Below are 16,939 nucleotides of genomic sequence, written 5' to 3'. Positions count from 1 at the left end.
GTGTGATGTTTAGATTAATTGAAAGAAGTGGAAACTAAAGACCAAATAAGAAATTCTGTTGAAATTCAAATGAAGATACCTCTTGGCTCTTTGAATTAACATCCTCTTTTTTTTTTTTTTTTTCCTACTGGTGCCATCTCCAAAGAGGAAAAATCAAAGTTATGCCATCCTCTCTGAGGATAGCTCAGCTTCATGTTGGAGCACCATTTGAATCACTTAGAACAAAACTTAGGCATTCTCCAGGTATCTATTTGTCCAGAGGCAGTGTTGTCCAAGGAAGAACATTTATAGACAATATGGCACAACTCTTAGTTATTTTTGATTTCATCTTAAACATATCCTTAAATTACTTGAACATGATAAATTTATAATAGTGACTTTTAGGTATTCATGTCATTTGAATACTGACCTACTACTTGGAAAAACAACAAATGGAAAACAAGAATCCCATCATGGAATAACAACCAGTTGCTTTTGTTTTCCTGAGGCAGTGAGAGAATAGGAGTTGAAATGACTCTCCCTCTTCTTTTTGCACATCTCTCTTTGCATCATAATAGCAGAATCTACCTTCTGATGAGATGTAGGCCAAGGAATGACTCTTTGTACTCACCTTCACAGCAACCTCCCTTTGCACCGTGCTGCTGCTCCAGTAAGAGCAGAGGAACACTCACCTAATATCTAATTGCTCAGCACAGATACCACTCTGCCCAACCAGACACCCCTATGGAAGGCTTTGGTCCCAGGAAATATTTACTTTTGGTTGAGTTGTCATATTGGTCCCATTTTGATAAGACTATTTTAAATAAAATCAAAACCATCATTATATATTGCTTACTTATGAGACTTGGGAAATTAGTTTCATTTTCCTTATAGATCAAATTACTTGAGATAGTGAAAAATAACCTAATTTCATTATTTTTAAAAATTACTATTTGATAAAAATAGGGTTACACTGCATATTATTGCTTTTCCCATTTAATATGTTTTGAATATATTTTTATGTCAGGACACATTACATTCTCCTAATATCTTTGTAGTACCTTATTGTTTGCATATACTAATTAATTTAACAAATTGATTATTGATGGAAGTTCACACTTAACTAAAAGTAGTAGTTTAAATAGCATTTTCTTGCATTTGTATGTTGAAGTTCATCAAACAAATTCCTAAAACTGGAATTTGTAGATACAAAAGTATGCACATTTCAAACTTTGAAGTTTTTACATACTGTCCTCTAAAAATGTACTCATTTACACTCTTGCACATATACATGCACATAAAGTGAGCATATACATAACATACCAACATACCAAACACATGCCAACACCCATCTGCCTACTACAAAAACTTTTATGTGTTGAGATGGGATTGCCAGGAACTTAAAGTTTTACAATCAGAAAAAAGTTTCCATATGATTTACAAATCTCTTCAGTCCCTCATTCAATGTTAATTCATTCTACAAGCATTTGTGTTTTGTTGTGCATTGTGTTTTGTTGTTATTGGGTGTTTTTTGTTTTGTTTTGTTTTCATTCTATAAGCATTTGTAAACCATCTACTCAATGCAATGCGCAGAACTAGGGGCATTGGGGAGGGCACATGGTAATAGAGGATTCAGTCTTGTTTGGCCAGGGTGATCATAACAAAGTCATGCCTAGTATACAATCATAGTGCAATATAAAAACAAGTACATTACAAGTGCCTGAGGTGACTGAGGTGAAAATTCTAAGGACCCTCTACTCTGGGAACTGTTCCTTGATAGAATAGTAAAAATGTTTACATTTCATTTTGTTGTTTTTTTGTATTAGATGGAATATAGCATCAATCATAAATTAAATCTCAGGGGGGTATAAAACCAAAAAGAAATCTGAAGAAATTAAATTGCATAAAGCTAAACATCTATAACTAGAAATATATATTAAATGCATATTTATAAATACATAAAAGTAAAATGCCTGTGTGCCTTCTGTACTGTGTATATGTGTAGGGTTGGCATATATTTCTTAAAACCTGTACCTTTCTTGAATCTAGATTCAAATCATATGGCAAGTGGGTTGGAAACACCAGGCATGCATGTCAGGGGCTAGGGCACCAGGCTACCCTGGCACGCTGTCAGGCCAACTGCTGGACTGCTGCTTGGCATCACTACAAATCTCCCCTGCTGGCAGCTCATGTTCCAGGCTCCTAGCTGGGACTTGCCTCTTGCCCTGCATCGTTTTGTGCAGGTAGGCAGGCAGGAAGGCGCAACTGGGGATAGTTGTGCAATGTGGAGCAGCTGTGACCACAGCTGGTGCCAACAACCCGGCACACAAGCCACCCTTCCCCCTGTCCTCTTCATTGCACACTGCAAACAAAGGTTGCAGGTACCTAAAATATATGATACACAGCTTCTAGTACTGTCTGCTTATTCAGTTACTAAGTTGTGGGGTTTTTTCCCTCCAATTTAAAATTTAATTATTCCTGTGCTGTAGGGAGAACAAGATATTTCCATCACCCATTTTTCCTGAGGACAACAGTACACATTCTCATAGACACACTTTTAAGACACATCAAAGTGCCTCCAAATGCGGGAAAAGAGGAACAAGTTCAGAATAAAGAGAAAATATTTACTATAGATAGAAGTTAACTCTTTTATTATTTGCAAGAGGCATTTTATTAGCAAGGCAAAGAGGTCCTGAAGATTGTGTTTATGAACAACACACACACACACAGAAACACATACTCATATTCTCTATTCTTACTGAGAATATTTATTCAAAGCAAACGAGCTGTTTTAAAACTCAGATAAATAGAGAAATCCTAACGTGCACCAAATAAACAGATTCTGCTCTTTTGCTCCTTCAAAAGCCGAGGCTCACCCCAATTTTTCTTCTTCTAACTTCATGTAGACTCCCAGCTGAGGGAGCCGGTGACCTAATTCTGCTCAGTTCTAATGCAACACGGGAACAAATTCAGAATATCTCGGTATTGGCCTTGGCACGATTGCAGAACCCCAAAGTCGTTATCCTACTCCAGAGGTAATCCTGTAATCAGTGCTAACACCACTCACCAGCCCTTCTATCAGCTTGTAGGAGAAACACCTTTACCTCCTGTCAAGCAGTGACCTAAAAAGTTTAATCCAGTTTACATTTTCAAGGTCAGAGTGGGTACAATGCTATCTATTTTGGCCTAAGAGAAAAGGAAAATTGCTTGTTCTGAGTATTAGATTTCTGTTTTTGTCCCTGTCCCACTCCCCCATCCTCTTGGTCCCTCTAAATGTATTAAAGGCTCACATGGGGCTTGTAGTTTTTCCTACATCATTTCGAAGATTCAACTCTTATCTTCAAAGTAGGTATCCACTCTCCGCAATTTTTATATTGAAAGGTTAGTAAAGCAAAACTTTCCAGTTTCCAATCTAAGAAGCATTGAAACTTTAAACTAGGAATTTATTGACATTCCCCAAACTTACTATTCAATGATCAAGATAAAATGCATACATAGAATCCTGGCCAATTTGCGTGTTCCATTCTTACACACACAGCTAACTTTTTAACCTATGACTGTGACATGCATTTGTTTTTAATAATATCTTAGTTTTACATAACCATATATTCAAGGTCTTTATCATTCAAGGTACATGAAGGTTGTGCGTTTAATCTCTAGCATGGTTGTAGGAGATATGATTCACAGAATAGAGAATAGATAAAAATAAGCATGCATGCAGCAGCATGGTGCCGAATCATCAGAACCCACCATCTTATCAACAAATAGAAGTCATTCTTCTTTATTTCTTGAGCAAAGCAGTTTCATATAAGATAAATAGCTTTCAGTCAAAATAGCCTAACATGCAATATGCATCTTTTTGACATGTATATTCTAGTACTACTTTAGACCGTAAGATTAAAATAAGAAAAATCTCAGGGTTGTGTGTTGACAACAAACACTGGTTGCATCGGCACTTTTTTCTATTTTTCATCCCTCGGAATTTGGCTCAGTGTGTGTATGTTTGTGCATTACTGGCTATTATTAAGCGATCAACTTCTAGTGACCTTCAAATACCATTTTCTAAAGCCTTATAAGGGAAATAACTTGTGGAAACTTGTGCTTTTTTATATCAAATGTTGGCAGTCATATCATGCTTTGGAGATACTGTGTTTTGTTGCCAGTGTATAGTAGAATATGTTTCTAATAGATGAAGGAGACCAGGTTGTAGATATGTGACTTTGAGAAAGCAACTTAGCTACTCTAGTTTTAGTTTCTCCACCTTGCAAAGGAAACATTTGGGCCAGATGGTTTTTCAAATTACAGCTTGCTCTCATATGATGTTATCTGTACATTATTATTCTTTCATTAACATAGAAAGCAGATGGGGGACAAGGGAGGTGGAATGGAGAAATTAGGTGGACACCATGCACAGCCCAAGCCTTCTGCACTGGATGGATTGTCCCACTGTGGGTCCAGACTGAGCACTGTTTTATGGCTAGAAACCTTTTTCACCCAGGCTCTCTTACCCTTCCCTATTCACCAATCCTGGTGCAATGCAGCCAATGTTGCCTTACACTTTTCAGGCAGTAATGTTGCAAGATTTCTGTTCTCACATACTAACTTCTACTTTCTGAGATGAAAAACTGAACTGAAGCTCCTGAGAAAATTGGCACAGTAGGAAACTTCAATTTTCAGATATTCATTGTTCTTTCTATATTTACCAGTTTGCAAGTGTGGAAGAAAGAACTTGGATTTTTATAGCAGGCTGCCTTTGATTAAAACTCCAGCTCTGTTACTTATCTAGCTGTTTTTGGCCTCTTTGAAATTCATCTCTGAAATGTCTTCTCATCTGTGAAATGGACAAATTACCTATACAGATGGTATTATAGAAGAAAAGCAATGTATTTACAACTGCTCAAAAAATACGCTTTTCCCTCCCTATACTTCAACATCAAATTATTCTGGAGGGTATTGATAATGATATTGGACATTATCAATTACAAGAAATCTACAGAATCTATTTCTTAGCTTCACATTATTTAGTGAGGAGCCATGCTTTGAAATGACAAGATGTGAAAGAAACTGTCATTTACCCCAAAGATACGCTACATCCTTTTACACTGATCAATTTTGTTTTGGCTTGTCTTATTGGGTATAAATTGGGTTTATACCCAATTTTCTTAAGGTTGACCTTTGTCTACCTCTGTGATGTCAGCCCTCCCTCCCAGCCTCCACAACTTCAAAGGATGCATATAATCACCTGGGCCTAAGATGAAATAAATTTTGCAGGTGTCAAATTAGTCTTAAATGTGAAAACTCTTTGAAAAGGGCAGCCCATGTGGCTCAGCGGTTTAGTGCCACCTTCAGCCAAGGGCCTGATCCTGGAGACTGGGATTGAGTCCCATGGTAGGCTCCCTGCATGGAGCCTGATCGTCCCTCTGCCTCTCTCAGTCTCTTATGAGTAAATAAAATCTTTTAAAAAAGAAAAGGATGAAGATCTATGCAAACTCAGGACAGCAAGTAAGAATGAAGTGAGATGCAGTTTTCAGAAAAGTAAATTTATTCCTACCAGATAAAAGGCCAGTGTATAAACACGTGCTGAGCAACTGTGCCCATTTCGTAGCATATGAGACAAGATATAGGAAAAGCTATTAAGAGACAGTCAGGAGGCCTGGGTCCTAAACACAACTTTCTTCCTTGCTCTCCATCTGGGCTGTTATTTGTAGAAAGTATAGTAACATCACAAACACTGGTGCTGGCTCTTCACAATTTACTGTGTATGTGAGCTTGGACAAGTTACTTATCTCTCAATTTCTCATTATAAACACAGGACAGGGCAGCCCCGGGGCTCAGCGGTTTGGTGCCTTCGGCCTGGGGTATGATCCTGGAGACCCAGGATTGAGTCCGGCGTGGGGCTCCCTGCATGGAGCCTGCTTCTCTCCCTCTCCCTCTGCCTCTGCCCGTGTCTCTGCCTCTCTCTCTGTCTGTCATGAATAAATAAATAAGATCTTAAAAAAAAAAAAAACAACACAGAACAGTACTGTCTAACTCACAAAACTGTGGAGCACGTTAGTGAAGACAATGTAAAGATCTTGGATCAAAGTTTCACTCTGAGAGCATGTTCAAAAATAGTAATTATGAGTAATATTATTTTTGAAAGAGAAAGTTGGATTAGATGATCTAAATTCTTTTTCATCTTTAAAAGTCACTACGTCCCTCTTTCTTCCTAACAAAATACTTGTGGAGTCTGGTACGTCCTGAGCTCAGGGTTTTAGAAGCCTGACCAGATTTAGTAAGAAGAACATTTAGATTGAGCGCAACTGTAAAAACAAAAGCTATCCAGTCTTTACAAACCAAGTTGGTAAGTGAATGTGCATGCATTACTCCATCTTCAGTTTACACTTACAAATACAGAGAATCATCTCAGATAATAAAAGTGAGTGCTGAATATTTTTGCAAGCTATTATAACATTTTGAAAGAATACTATAAACACATACAAGATGTGACTATATGGTAATGAAATGAATTTTCCTGTGTGGTGCGAAGGCTCATTAGTTTAGAGCCATGCTCTGCGCTGTTCTACAGAAGTTGCGTATGACATTTCTCACTAATGGCTCATGCTGTCACTAAATATTTGTCTCTAACTCCTCAGTCTTTGAGAATGCAGACATCCACTTGTGTGTAAATTAATAGCTCTGCAGAATCTAAATGAGATGCCCAGAAAAGTCCCTTCATTTTCTGAGTCTAATAAGGGAAAAAAAAGTCCCCTTCCTAATTATAGACTTGACCGGGGTTATTGTTTCCAAATATATAAGAAAAAATGTATTTTATGGGAAGGAATACTTTATATGATTCTCCATAAATAAAACCAGAGCTTTGTTTTTAATGATTTTACTATCTATACTGAACTGTGATTTTCAGCTAGGGAGAAAAGTAGGTATGCACACTTACTTTCTTCATCAAGGAGATTTTCAGCAGCTGATAGTAATCTCATCCTGTCTTCTGGGTTTTTAATGTTTAATTCAATGAGATGACTCTCTTTTATATCCTTTAAATCTTCTAGGGTCTCATAACCATTGAGCAAAAGTGTTGAGGTATATTCCTATGGGGAAGAAAAAATATATATAATACAAACTAGTCAGAGTCAAGTATTTTATTTTTAGTTCTCTTTAGATTTAAAGAAACTGTAGAGTGCATATGGAAATGAAAAGCACTGATAGAACTTTTGCTTAACTTTATTTTACTTTGTACTAGTTTTCCACATATGAACTCTAGGGCATTTAAAAGAATATGTTGTAGAATTCTCACCTTTTGGAAGGACAAATGTAAAGAAGAAATAATTACCTTAAGCCATGCAGTGCTAAATCATGGATCAATTAAATAGCTGGATCATTCATCCCATTTGGCACTTTTTCACTTCTCAAATAGCTCAATTGACAAAGCTAGCGTGTCCTTGCGTCTATCAATAAAATACTTCTAAAAGAGTAATTATAGTAATATTTCTGAATCTACATCTTTTCTCTTTTGCTTGCTTACAAAAATATTTACCCTCACTAACTTCTTGGGGTAGTTTAAAAAGTGAATTTGAAACAAGAACAAAAAATAGACTTAGCATTTAGTGAAAGTCATTATATAAAACTAAGGAATTCTAGACTTTCTATTAAAAGTTTTTATTAAGCATAAAAGCACTGTGGTTGGGAAAAGTATTGTTTTCTCAGCATGTATATTTTGTCCATCATTTGCATCAATATATATTAATTTAAAATTCATAGGCTTCTGATTTCTGAGTCTGTATGTTATTTATGTAACCTCTGTTCTCTCCAACAGAATAAAAATGCAAAGTAAAGTTGAATGCTTTACAGCTTCCTCAAAACTTTCTTCCATTTTACTTGATCATAATTTCAATATCCTTAGTTTGGTTACTAAAACTGAATAAGAGGAAGCATAAAAGTTTTAAGTAATCAGGAAGAATTACCAGCCCCTTTTTACAAAAAAAGGGAGAGAGAGAGAGAGAGAGAGAGAAAGAGAGAGAGAAAGTACTACTTATTTTAAAAATAATGTCTGTTAAAGGAGCACTGAATTAGAGCAGAGAAACCAAAATTCCCATCTGACATAACCATCTGGTTGTGGGTTCCTGACATGGTTATTTCACTTCCTTAGACCTTGGTTTTCTCATAGGTCACAGAACAAACAAAAAGAAGAAGCAGGGCTTAAACTTATACTTGATCCAAGCACTACCCTATTTGGGCAGCGCCAGTAGAAATATAGGAAGGCCTGGGTAGTGTGTCTACAGACAAGAGTATAACTAGATCATTCAGAAGAAACAATTAAGGAGAGTTTAATTGGCTTTGACAAGGCAACCCTTGATGAATTTTGAAAACTATCAAAGTACTGCTGCATTAATATTAGAAATGGATTACAAAACAGTTAATTGAGTGAGGCTAGGTAAATTGTATGTACACACCATTTAACAAGGTAGATATTTCATAAAAACTTTGCTAATGTAACAAGAAAATAATTGCATTATAAATATAAACAACACAGTTTCCTTAGCACACTCATCATGGGGGCTTAATGATCACTATTTCCTAAGAAATTGCTTTTGAAACGATTATGCTTAGTTATCTTCTCTTGACTTGCTTTTGATCTCTGCCCTACAGAAAATGTAAATTTCTTTCCATTTTTCCTTTCAGTTCTCTGGATTTTTACCTTTACTCTTCATATTCTGTCATTCTCATTTACTTGTTTTCTTTGGGCCTTTTATTCTCCTAGGTATTTTTCATTTTTCACTGCATTTTCTCAACATTAATCTCTACTGTCACTGTTAAGTACCATTAGAGTTTAGTCCAAGGGATGTTATATAAAGACTTGTCCTTGCATAATAAAAGTAATAAAAGAGAAATAAGAAGTCTTCTTGGAAAACAGATTTTCCTTTGCTGTAAATCCTATTTTTTTTTAAGATTTTATTTATTTATTCATGAGAGACAGAGAGAGAGAGAGAGAAAGATGGGGGCAGAGACACAGGCAGAGGGAGAAGCAGGCTCCATGCAGGGAGCCTGATGCAGGACTCGATCCTGGGGCTCCAGGATCATGCCCTGGGTCAAAGGCAGGCGCTAAACTGCTGAGCCACCCAGGGTTTCCCGTAAGTCCTATATTTTTAAACACTATACAAATATTAATCCATTTTCCTCAGTTATTCCATCTAGATGCCACCAAAATCAAATAGGTCACAGGTTTGCTAACCTGAAGGTGAATCCTCTCTAAGAACTCCTGCAGAGTCTTGGGTTTTTCCTTTCCACTCTTTCGGTGGGCCTTTATTTTCTTGGGGGCTGCTTCCTCTTCTGAGATGACATCCACATAAATAAATTTGAAGTTTCCCACCTTATTGTTCAACATTCCTGTCCACATCCCCATTGGTGTTTTGCAGATAATGTCTATGATGTCTCCTTTCTAAAAAACAAAGAAACATACCAAATGAGTTTTCAGAGAACTTTGGTGTTGTGACAATTAGTAAAAAGAATGGAATCCTAGAAAAGTAGAATAATGAGGGAATATGACAAGGGAGGTTACTGATAACAGAAATAAATCTAAGAGAAAATTTCTTTTAAAAGTCCAAGGGAACTATTCACTAGTAATAATGAGGAAAATTTCAGCAGGCTTGAAGAAAAGCTCTTACATGCATTTGATGACGTCTTTATGTCTTTGGTATATCAATTTATGAATGTATAGGGCACAATGGAATTTACAAAATACTTTTGCCTATAGTAAGTCATTTTATGCCTATAACACACTTCTTAGGTACATATACAAGGTATCATTATTACTCTAAATATTATAGAAAAGAAATACAAACATTAAATAACTTTCCAGAACTCATGGCAGTTGTCTGAACTCAAGAATGATGCTTTTTTCATTCATTTTGTCAAAGCAATCAATATATAGCAAAGTTCAAGCCATCATTCCTGGACAGAATCCCAAATAGGGAAGGGAAAGAAAAAGAAGTCTATCTCTGTCCATGCTTCTAGTTCATCTGAAAAATTTATCTACGTAAAAACAAAAACAAAGACATCTAAAGTATTGCATTCACCTAAAATAATGAAACTGTTAAGAACTTTGTATAATCTAAATATGTAACAAAAGTATGTGTATACTAAGGATAAATTATGCTACTGAATTATTATTATTAATATTATTAGAGAAGAAATACTTAGATTGAGCTTCACAACGAAGTTTGGATGGAAGTATGAATGAAGCACATTAGGATGGACAAACCAATTGGTCTTTTTCTTTATTCACATCTGAGACTCTAATTGGCTACTGGCTGCCAGTTACTGGCAAGAGTAGAAAACCAACAAGGGTACATCTTTGTAAAGAAAATTGATTTCTATGTTAATACAGTGCCTACATTTAAAAGTCATATTTCCTCCTTTGAGACTTAAAAGTTTCTACCCCAGAGAGGAAATTATAGATTCTGATTTTTTTTGTTGTTGTTGTCATTTGAGGGTTCTACCCTCAAACAAACAAAACATTTAGTTTGCTACTAAAAATATTTTTTTGCCTGTTCTATGAATATGTATTCTTCCATCTAAAACACAAATTGTATTTTTAATAGTAGGATTCAATGTGATTAAAAGATTTGTTTTTCTGAGTTGTGATCGTCTACTGGTCTGACTCTATAAGCTTTTCATCTAATTCTTCCTGCCTTTAACTATGGGGAATCAAATCCTGGGCTAGATGGGATCAGCTAAGCAGACCTAGAAAATCCCCAGAAGCTCTAGGGGAAGTTTCTAAGCATGGGAGCTCTCTGCTGCATCCTTTCTATTATCCTCTAAACTTATAAAAAGTATACATTCCAGGAAAGCCCACAGGTCACCAAGCAAAGACCAATTTCATTGTGGATAAGACCCTCGATATAAACCATAACTTTCAATCCTCAGTGGTAACTGTGGGATTCTTATTGTGTCCTACAAGAGCTCTACAAATATCATCTTAGGCAGTATAAATGGTGGTACACTGGCATGATATTATAGGGAAAGCGAAAAGCTATCCCGAGTCAAAATGTGTTCAACTTATTCCCTTCTACACTCTACCCCCAACAATGGTTACTAGGCTACAAACATTCCTTCCTCAAGACCTGAACTTAGACTTCAAATCAATTCGTAGAAATGACTAAGGAGCTAACTATCAAGAATAATGTTTTCCTCATTCTCTGACCTTACTCTGATTTGTTACAATAGAAGGGATAAAGAGAAAAGCAGAGTGTCTTGAATGTTAAATAATAGCACCAATACTTCATAACTTATATAATTATTGGTTAGCATTAGCTTGGTGTTGATAGTATAGAAAAGTCATAATTTCTGTCCTTTTAGCTATATCAGCCTGTGTTACTCAGAGGAATAATTTAACATGTATAAAATAGTTTAGCACAATTGCAACAGCACCTTCCCTTTAGTGTGAGTAGGACTATGAAAGTGATGGATTTCACACCCATGATTATGTTGTATTATATGCCACAAGGGACATGTGCAAATGTAATTAATGTCCCAAATTAGTTAATTTTGTAATTAAGTGGGAGATTATCTGAGTGTTTCTGACTTATCAGGTAGGAGTTTTTAAAAATAAAGAGATTAGAAACATGAGTGAGCGTTTCTCCCTGCAGGCTATGAAGGAGCAAACTGCCATGTTGTACAGAGGATCATGGCTGGCAACCTTCAGTGTCTGAGAGTGGCTCCCAGGCAATATCCAGCAAGAAAGCAGGAGCCTCAGTCTTACAACCACAAGCAACTGAATTCTGCCAATAGCCATGAGCTTAGAATAGGACCCTGAGCCCCAGGTGAGATCACAGCCCCAGCTGTCATCTTAATTTTAGCCCAGTGAGACTTTAAGCAGTGAATGCAGTTGAGCCATGACCAAAATGTTTGACCCATAGAACTGTGAGGTAGTATGTTTGTTTTGTTTAAAGTCCCTGAGTTTGTGGAAATTTGTTACACAGCAATAGAAAATGAATATAGAGAATAAGAGTAAAAAAGAGGGAATTGGGGAGGGAATATCATTGGGAGAAAGATGTCTGGTTATTCATGGCCACCAACTTAAGTACTGAAATTGCCCGGCCAAGTCTGGTTCCCAAGGGAGGTGCTGTGAGGGGCTCTTGCCTGCTATCACCATCTTTTCTCTCTCTCCTTTTACTCCAGCAAAGAATCAGGCAGAGCCAGGCACCTCCAGTAACCTGTGAGGCTTTAGGCTTTAGGCTTACAGAAAAAAATGTGGACAATTTTTTCTCCCCTGATAGGTTCAGACTCTGCATTGACTACATAATAGCAGCTTATGCTGTAGCCTCAGCAGACTGATTCCCCTATCCCACCTCTCATGTTTTGTTCAAATTCTTGCCACCATAACCCAGTTGTCAGTTCTAAGGCTGGGAAGAACATACTCACCACCCCCCCTTCCCAGTGCTTGCACTTCCTGACACAGATCATACAACCAGCACTAGACAAGCCATACAGGATGCAGATAGGATGTGCACACACCTTGATTTTGAGGGAGTCGGTGTCATAGGGGCTTGGTGTAAAATCGGTATGTACTCTGGCACGGCCACAGAATGGTCCAGAGTAGGGGCCATCATCATCAAGTCGAAAGCTATCCCGGTTACTTGTACCATCTGAACAGCTTGTTATTCCACCTAATGAAGGCAAAGCAGAGGTTAAACAGTTCTCACTGAAGATTCCTCACATTCTGAACCATCGTTTGCATAGAGCTAAGCAAGGATAATGCTGAAGCACTGGAGGCAAGACTTTTGAGAGGGTTCTAAGTGATGGATCCCTATTCTTTCTGCCTCCCAGTCACTCTCCATCAGTGACCTCTGTCCTCTGAGCCATTTCTGAACTTTCTCCAGCCAATCTGACCCTTCCTCAACCACGAACCCAAATACGCTGTCACTTCAGTCTCTGTGATCTGATCCAGTAGCACAGTGTTTTGAGGATTAAACACTTGCTAAAAAGGTAGACGATGTAGATTTAACTCCATGTACAGGCCAGACAATTAATTTTGTACCTGTAAACAAAGACAGAATCATACAGCAACAGTTTGATCTCTATGTGCTACTGATCACAAGTGGTCAAAGCATGAGACTATAGGATTCCCTACACTTATCACAATGTAGCTAGAATGTTGTCCCAAATATCCTATTATATATCCAAATCCATTGTGAAGCAACATCTCTATGCATGAAAGGTAGCACTTTTGCTTGTTGTGTGAATGTGAAGGAAAGAGGAAGCATGTTCCAGGGTCTGTACTCCCAAGTGGTTCTAAACTTTCTAAACTGGGCTTTTAAAACTGCTCCAAATCCTTGTTCTCTGGTCCTTTTCCCTTCTAAGTTTGAACCTCAAGAGAAAAAAAAAGGAAAAGCAATTCCATTTTTGCTGCCTGCAAGATAGAGGCAAGAACAGCTCTGAGCGGAAGTAACTCTCAGTTTCTCCACCACTCACATTTCTCCTTCCATCTGGCCTTTCAGGGCTCTGTTTATGGCAAAAACAGCCCTGGTTTCTCTACCATTTATTCAAATAATTATGGAAAAAGGAAAGAACCTTAGAGATGTTCCATATTGAGCACGAACTGGTATGAGAAAGGGTGAGCTGCATGTAATCTCATAAATTAAGTTGTACATGACAACAGCTAAATGGGCCACCATCTCCTTACACTTTCCCTTCCGTGGCCACCCCTGGCCCTGGCTTTTCATGGTACATTCCAGTTAGTAAAATTCTATCCACATTCAGCATTACAATTTAGAATTTTAAAACTTCCAGCAGAAGTGAATACTAATGAAATCTGAATTTCACACATGCAAAAATATATCCTTCAAATGTTTCTACATTAGTTTTTTTTCCCACAAAATAACTGTTCTTCAGCCAATAGGAAAATAGGAATAAAATTCAGGATATCTGAAACATCTGGTCTTTGCGATCTATCTTCAAATAACGGAAACAGTTGATTTAAAAGGAAATGAAAAATAAACTTTGCAAAAAAAGAAAACATGTAAAAGCCCTGAAAATATCAGAGGGATGTATAACAGTGTACACATAAAAAAGTTACAAGGCACCCTGCCGTATCAGTAGTTTCATCCAAATATCATAGCAGGATATGTGACTGAACCCTGAATGACTTCCTTCTTAGAGACAATGATTTTAGAAAATCCTGTTTGACACATGCTACTTCCTTTCTGTCACCTAATTGGTGATATTCCTTCTATTTGGTACTTACATAGTATTTCATTCTTTACTCACTAATGCTGGGTGGACACCTAAAAGGTAAATGTCATGATTGATGCATATGTCTTGATATTTTCAGAGTACTTCAGGCAAAATGGAATGAAAAGGAAGGAAAGAAGTGAGAGATGACAGGAGAGGGAGAAAAGAAAGAGAAGAAAGGAAGGAGGGAGGAGAGAAAGAAGGAAGAAGAGAAGGAGGAACAAGGAAAAAGGAGGATTAAAGAAAGGCAAAGGAAGGAGAAAGGGTGGGATGGAAGAAGAGAGAGAACAGGATTTCATTTACCTGAATACACCAAGTCATTTAAAAACTTTTGACCCAAGATAATGCTAGTTCTCCTAAGCATATGTTTTTATTTTAGGGATATAGATTTAGTTACCTAACATGATCTTTTTAAGGCATATCCCCAAGACCCCTGCTGACTACAGTTTTAAAAGTTTCAAAATAATACATAATTCTATCGGATGTATTGTGTATCATTTTAAACAACAGCAGCAACTCTATGGATTCAGCAATCCTACATTTTCACTATTTCTCTTATCAACTAGCTAAAACATTTTTTGTTAATTTGATAAGCCCCACAGAAGCAAATCTGTTGTTGTTGGTTTTCATTTGAATTTATTTCTTTTTTATTGTTTTTTATTTTAATTCCAGTATTATTAACATACAGTGTTATATCAGTTTCAGGTGTGCAGTATAGCAATTTAACATTTCAATACATTGTGTTACACAGTGCCCATCACAGTAAGTGCACTCTTTAGTCCCCATCACTATGTCACTCATCTCTCCATCTACCTCCCCTCTGGTAACCATCAGTTTGTTTTCTGTAGTTAAAATCTACTGCTTTTAGTTAATTCAACCCTCCCAGTTAGTATCTTGTCCCGTATTCTATAAGCTTACTTGATGAACTCTGCCCACTGTAGAGACTATCCATGGAGTCACTGGCTTTAAGAGAGATCTTCTCTGTGTGAAATCCAATCATTGGGTCACTGTTCCGATATGGGACGGCATCCTCTCCATCTTCCTCATCCTTCAGAAAAATATATCAGAGGTTAAGTGCAGAGAACTGATTTCCATGGATATTGTGCATTGATTTAACAAACAAGACATATTTTACCAATAAAATACTTAGGAATACATCAGCATAAAATATGAGAATCATTAATCTTTAGTTGAATTTCTAGCAAAACATGTTATATTTGGAAAAGTTCTTTAGATGAAACATTCACATTATGGAATTCAACTGAAATTATAATAGTTCATTTTGTAAATTAGGATGAATGTCATATCCAGACTATTTAATCAGAAATGTTAGATTTATTAACATCTATGCTTTATCTATTAAAGCACTTTTATTTCTTCATGTTCTCCTTATCATCTATTTACCACCGTTACTAATCCTTTGAGATCTGATATTACAAGTTTAAATTCTGCATAGTTGTTTCATGTCAGTTATTTGCACCCTACCAGATCACTAGATATGAATAAAACATGCACATTTTGCAATTCTAAAGCAAAGCTTATCTAAGAAGCTTTACAAATCTCATACTGAGCTTGCACACCTAGTCAAGTGAAAAGCAAATCCTGAATAAAATTAGGAAAGACAGAGAATTTCAAAACAAATTACATCTGCTTGAAAACATCTCAAATGTCTTCCATATTCAGATAGTTTGAACAAAACCTATAAATTTCTTAATATTCATGAAAATGTAATTCAATATTCCTCATTTATGAGCATTTCTAAACATTGATAAAACTTCATAATACATATATATACTCAGTTTGATTCTCTGCTTTTATCCATTCCTTTATTCATTTGTTCAGTAATTCAACACAAGTTTATAATTTTTATTTATTTATGATAGTCACAGAGAGAGAGAGAGAGAGAGAGAGGCAGAGACACAGGCAGAGGGAGAAGCAGGCTCCATGCACTGGGACCCCGACGTGGGATTCGATCCCGGGTCTCCAGGATCGCGCCCTGGGCTAAAGGCAGGCGCCAAACTGCTGCGCCACCCAGGGATCCCTCAACACAAGTTTATAGAACACCTTGTAAGTACCTGGCACTGTTTTGGGAACTGGGGATACATAGTAAACAAGATCACAGAGTCCCCACCTCTCATAAGATACATTTTAGTGTGTTAGGTTCTGGTGTTTGTATATGTATGTGTGTTTAGTGTTTGAGGAAGTGTGTATAAACAAAACACAAAAGAAAATTTCAGGGAATAAGTGCTATGAAGGAAATAAAACTGAGTGATGTGAGAGGATGAGCTACTAGGATTAGGGTTAGGGGAAGGTTAGCTGATTTAGATGGAGTAGCCTCCAAAGACCTCCTCTATACCATAATAATGCTCTGAATTCTTGACCTGAATGTTAAGATGTAACTTATGTAAACATTTAGAGGCAGTTTTCCAAGTAAAAGGAATAGCAGGAACAAAATAACTAAACTCAGAATTAGCTTGGGTTGTGAATGGAAAGACCAGGCCAATGCAGCTGCAGCTGAGTGAGAGCAAGGACAGTATTAGGAAATGAGCTCAGAGAAGCAGACTGGAGCCAGATTAAAAAGAGCTTTATAGACCATGTGTGATGGTCATGGAAATGTGTCACTCAGATCTTTTGCTGCGAGACCCTTCTTTAGTAACAGTCCTAGCTACTGAATCCAGCACCGTGCCTGCATGGAAGCCATGCTCTCTGCCAATGACTGAACCAGTGGGGGTAA

The 16,939-nt window shown here is 37.0% G+C and overlaps 1 protein-coding gene across 1 annotated transcript in view; it reads right to left on the bottom strand.

Annotated features, from left to right (window-relative positions):
* SAMSN1 (SAM domain, SH3 domain and nuclear localization signals 1) overlaps positions 1-16,939 on the bottom strand; it is a 139,623-nt gene that overhangs the window by 4,713 nt on the left and 117,971 nt on the right. The window contains 4 exon segments of the mRNA XM_025995656.2: positions 6,914-7,064; positions 9,206-9,412; positions 12,490-12,641; positions 15,124-15,253. Coding sequence (XP_025851441.2) covers positions 6,914-7,064; positions 9,206-9,412; positions 12,490-12,641; positions 15,124-15,253 — 640 coding nt within the window.

This window comes from Vulpes vulpes, chromosome 15 (assembly GCF_048418805.1).
Source record: "Vulpes vulpes isolate BD-2025 chromosome 15, VulVul3, whole genome shotgun sequence".
In the NCBI taxonomy this organism is placed as follows: Eukaryota; Metazoa; Chordata; class Mammalia; order Carnivora; family Canidae; genus Vulpes; species Vulpes vulpes.
The sequence above is the reverse complement of the archived record's forward strand: the minus strand, read 5'-3'. Positions and strand labels throughout refer to the sequence as shown.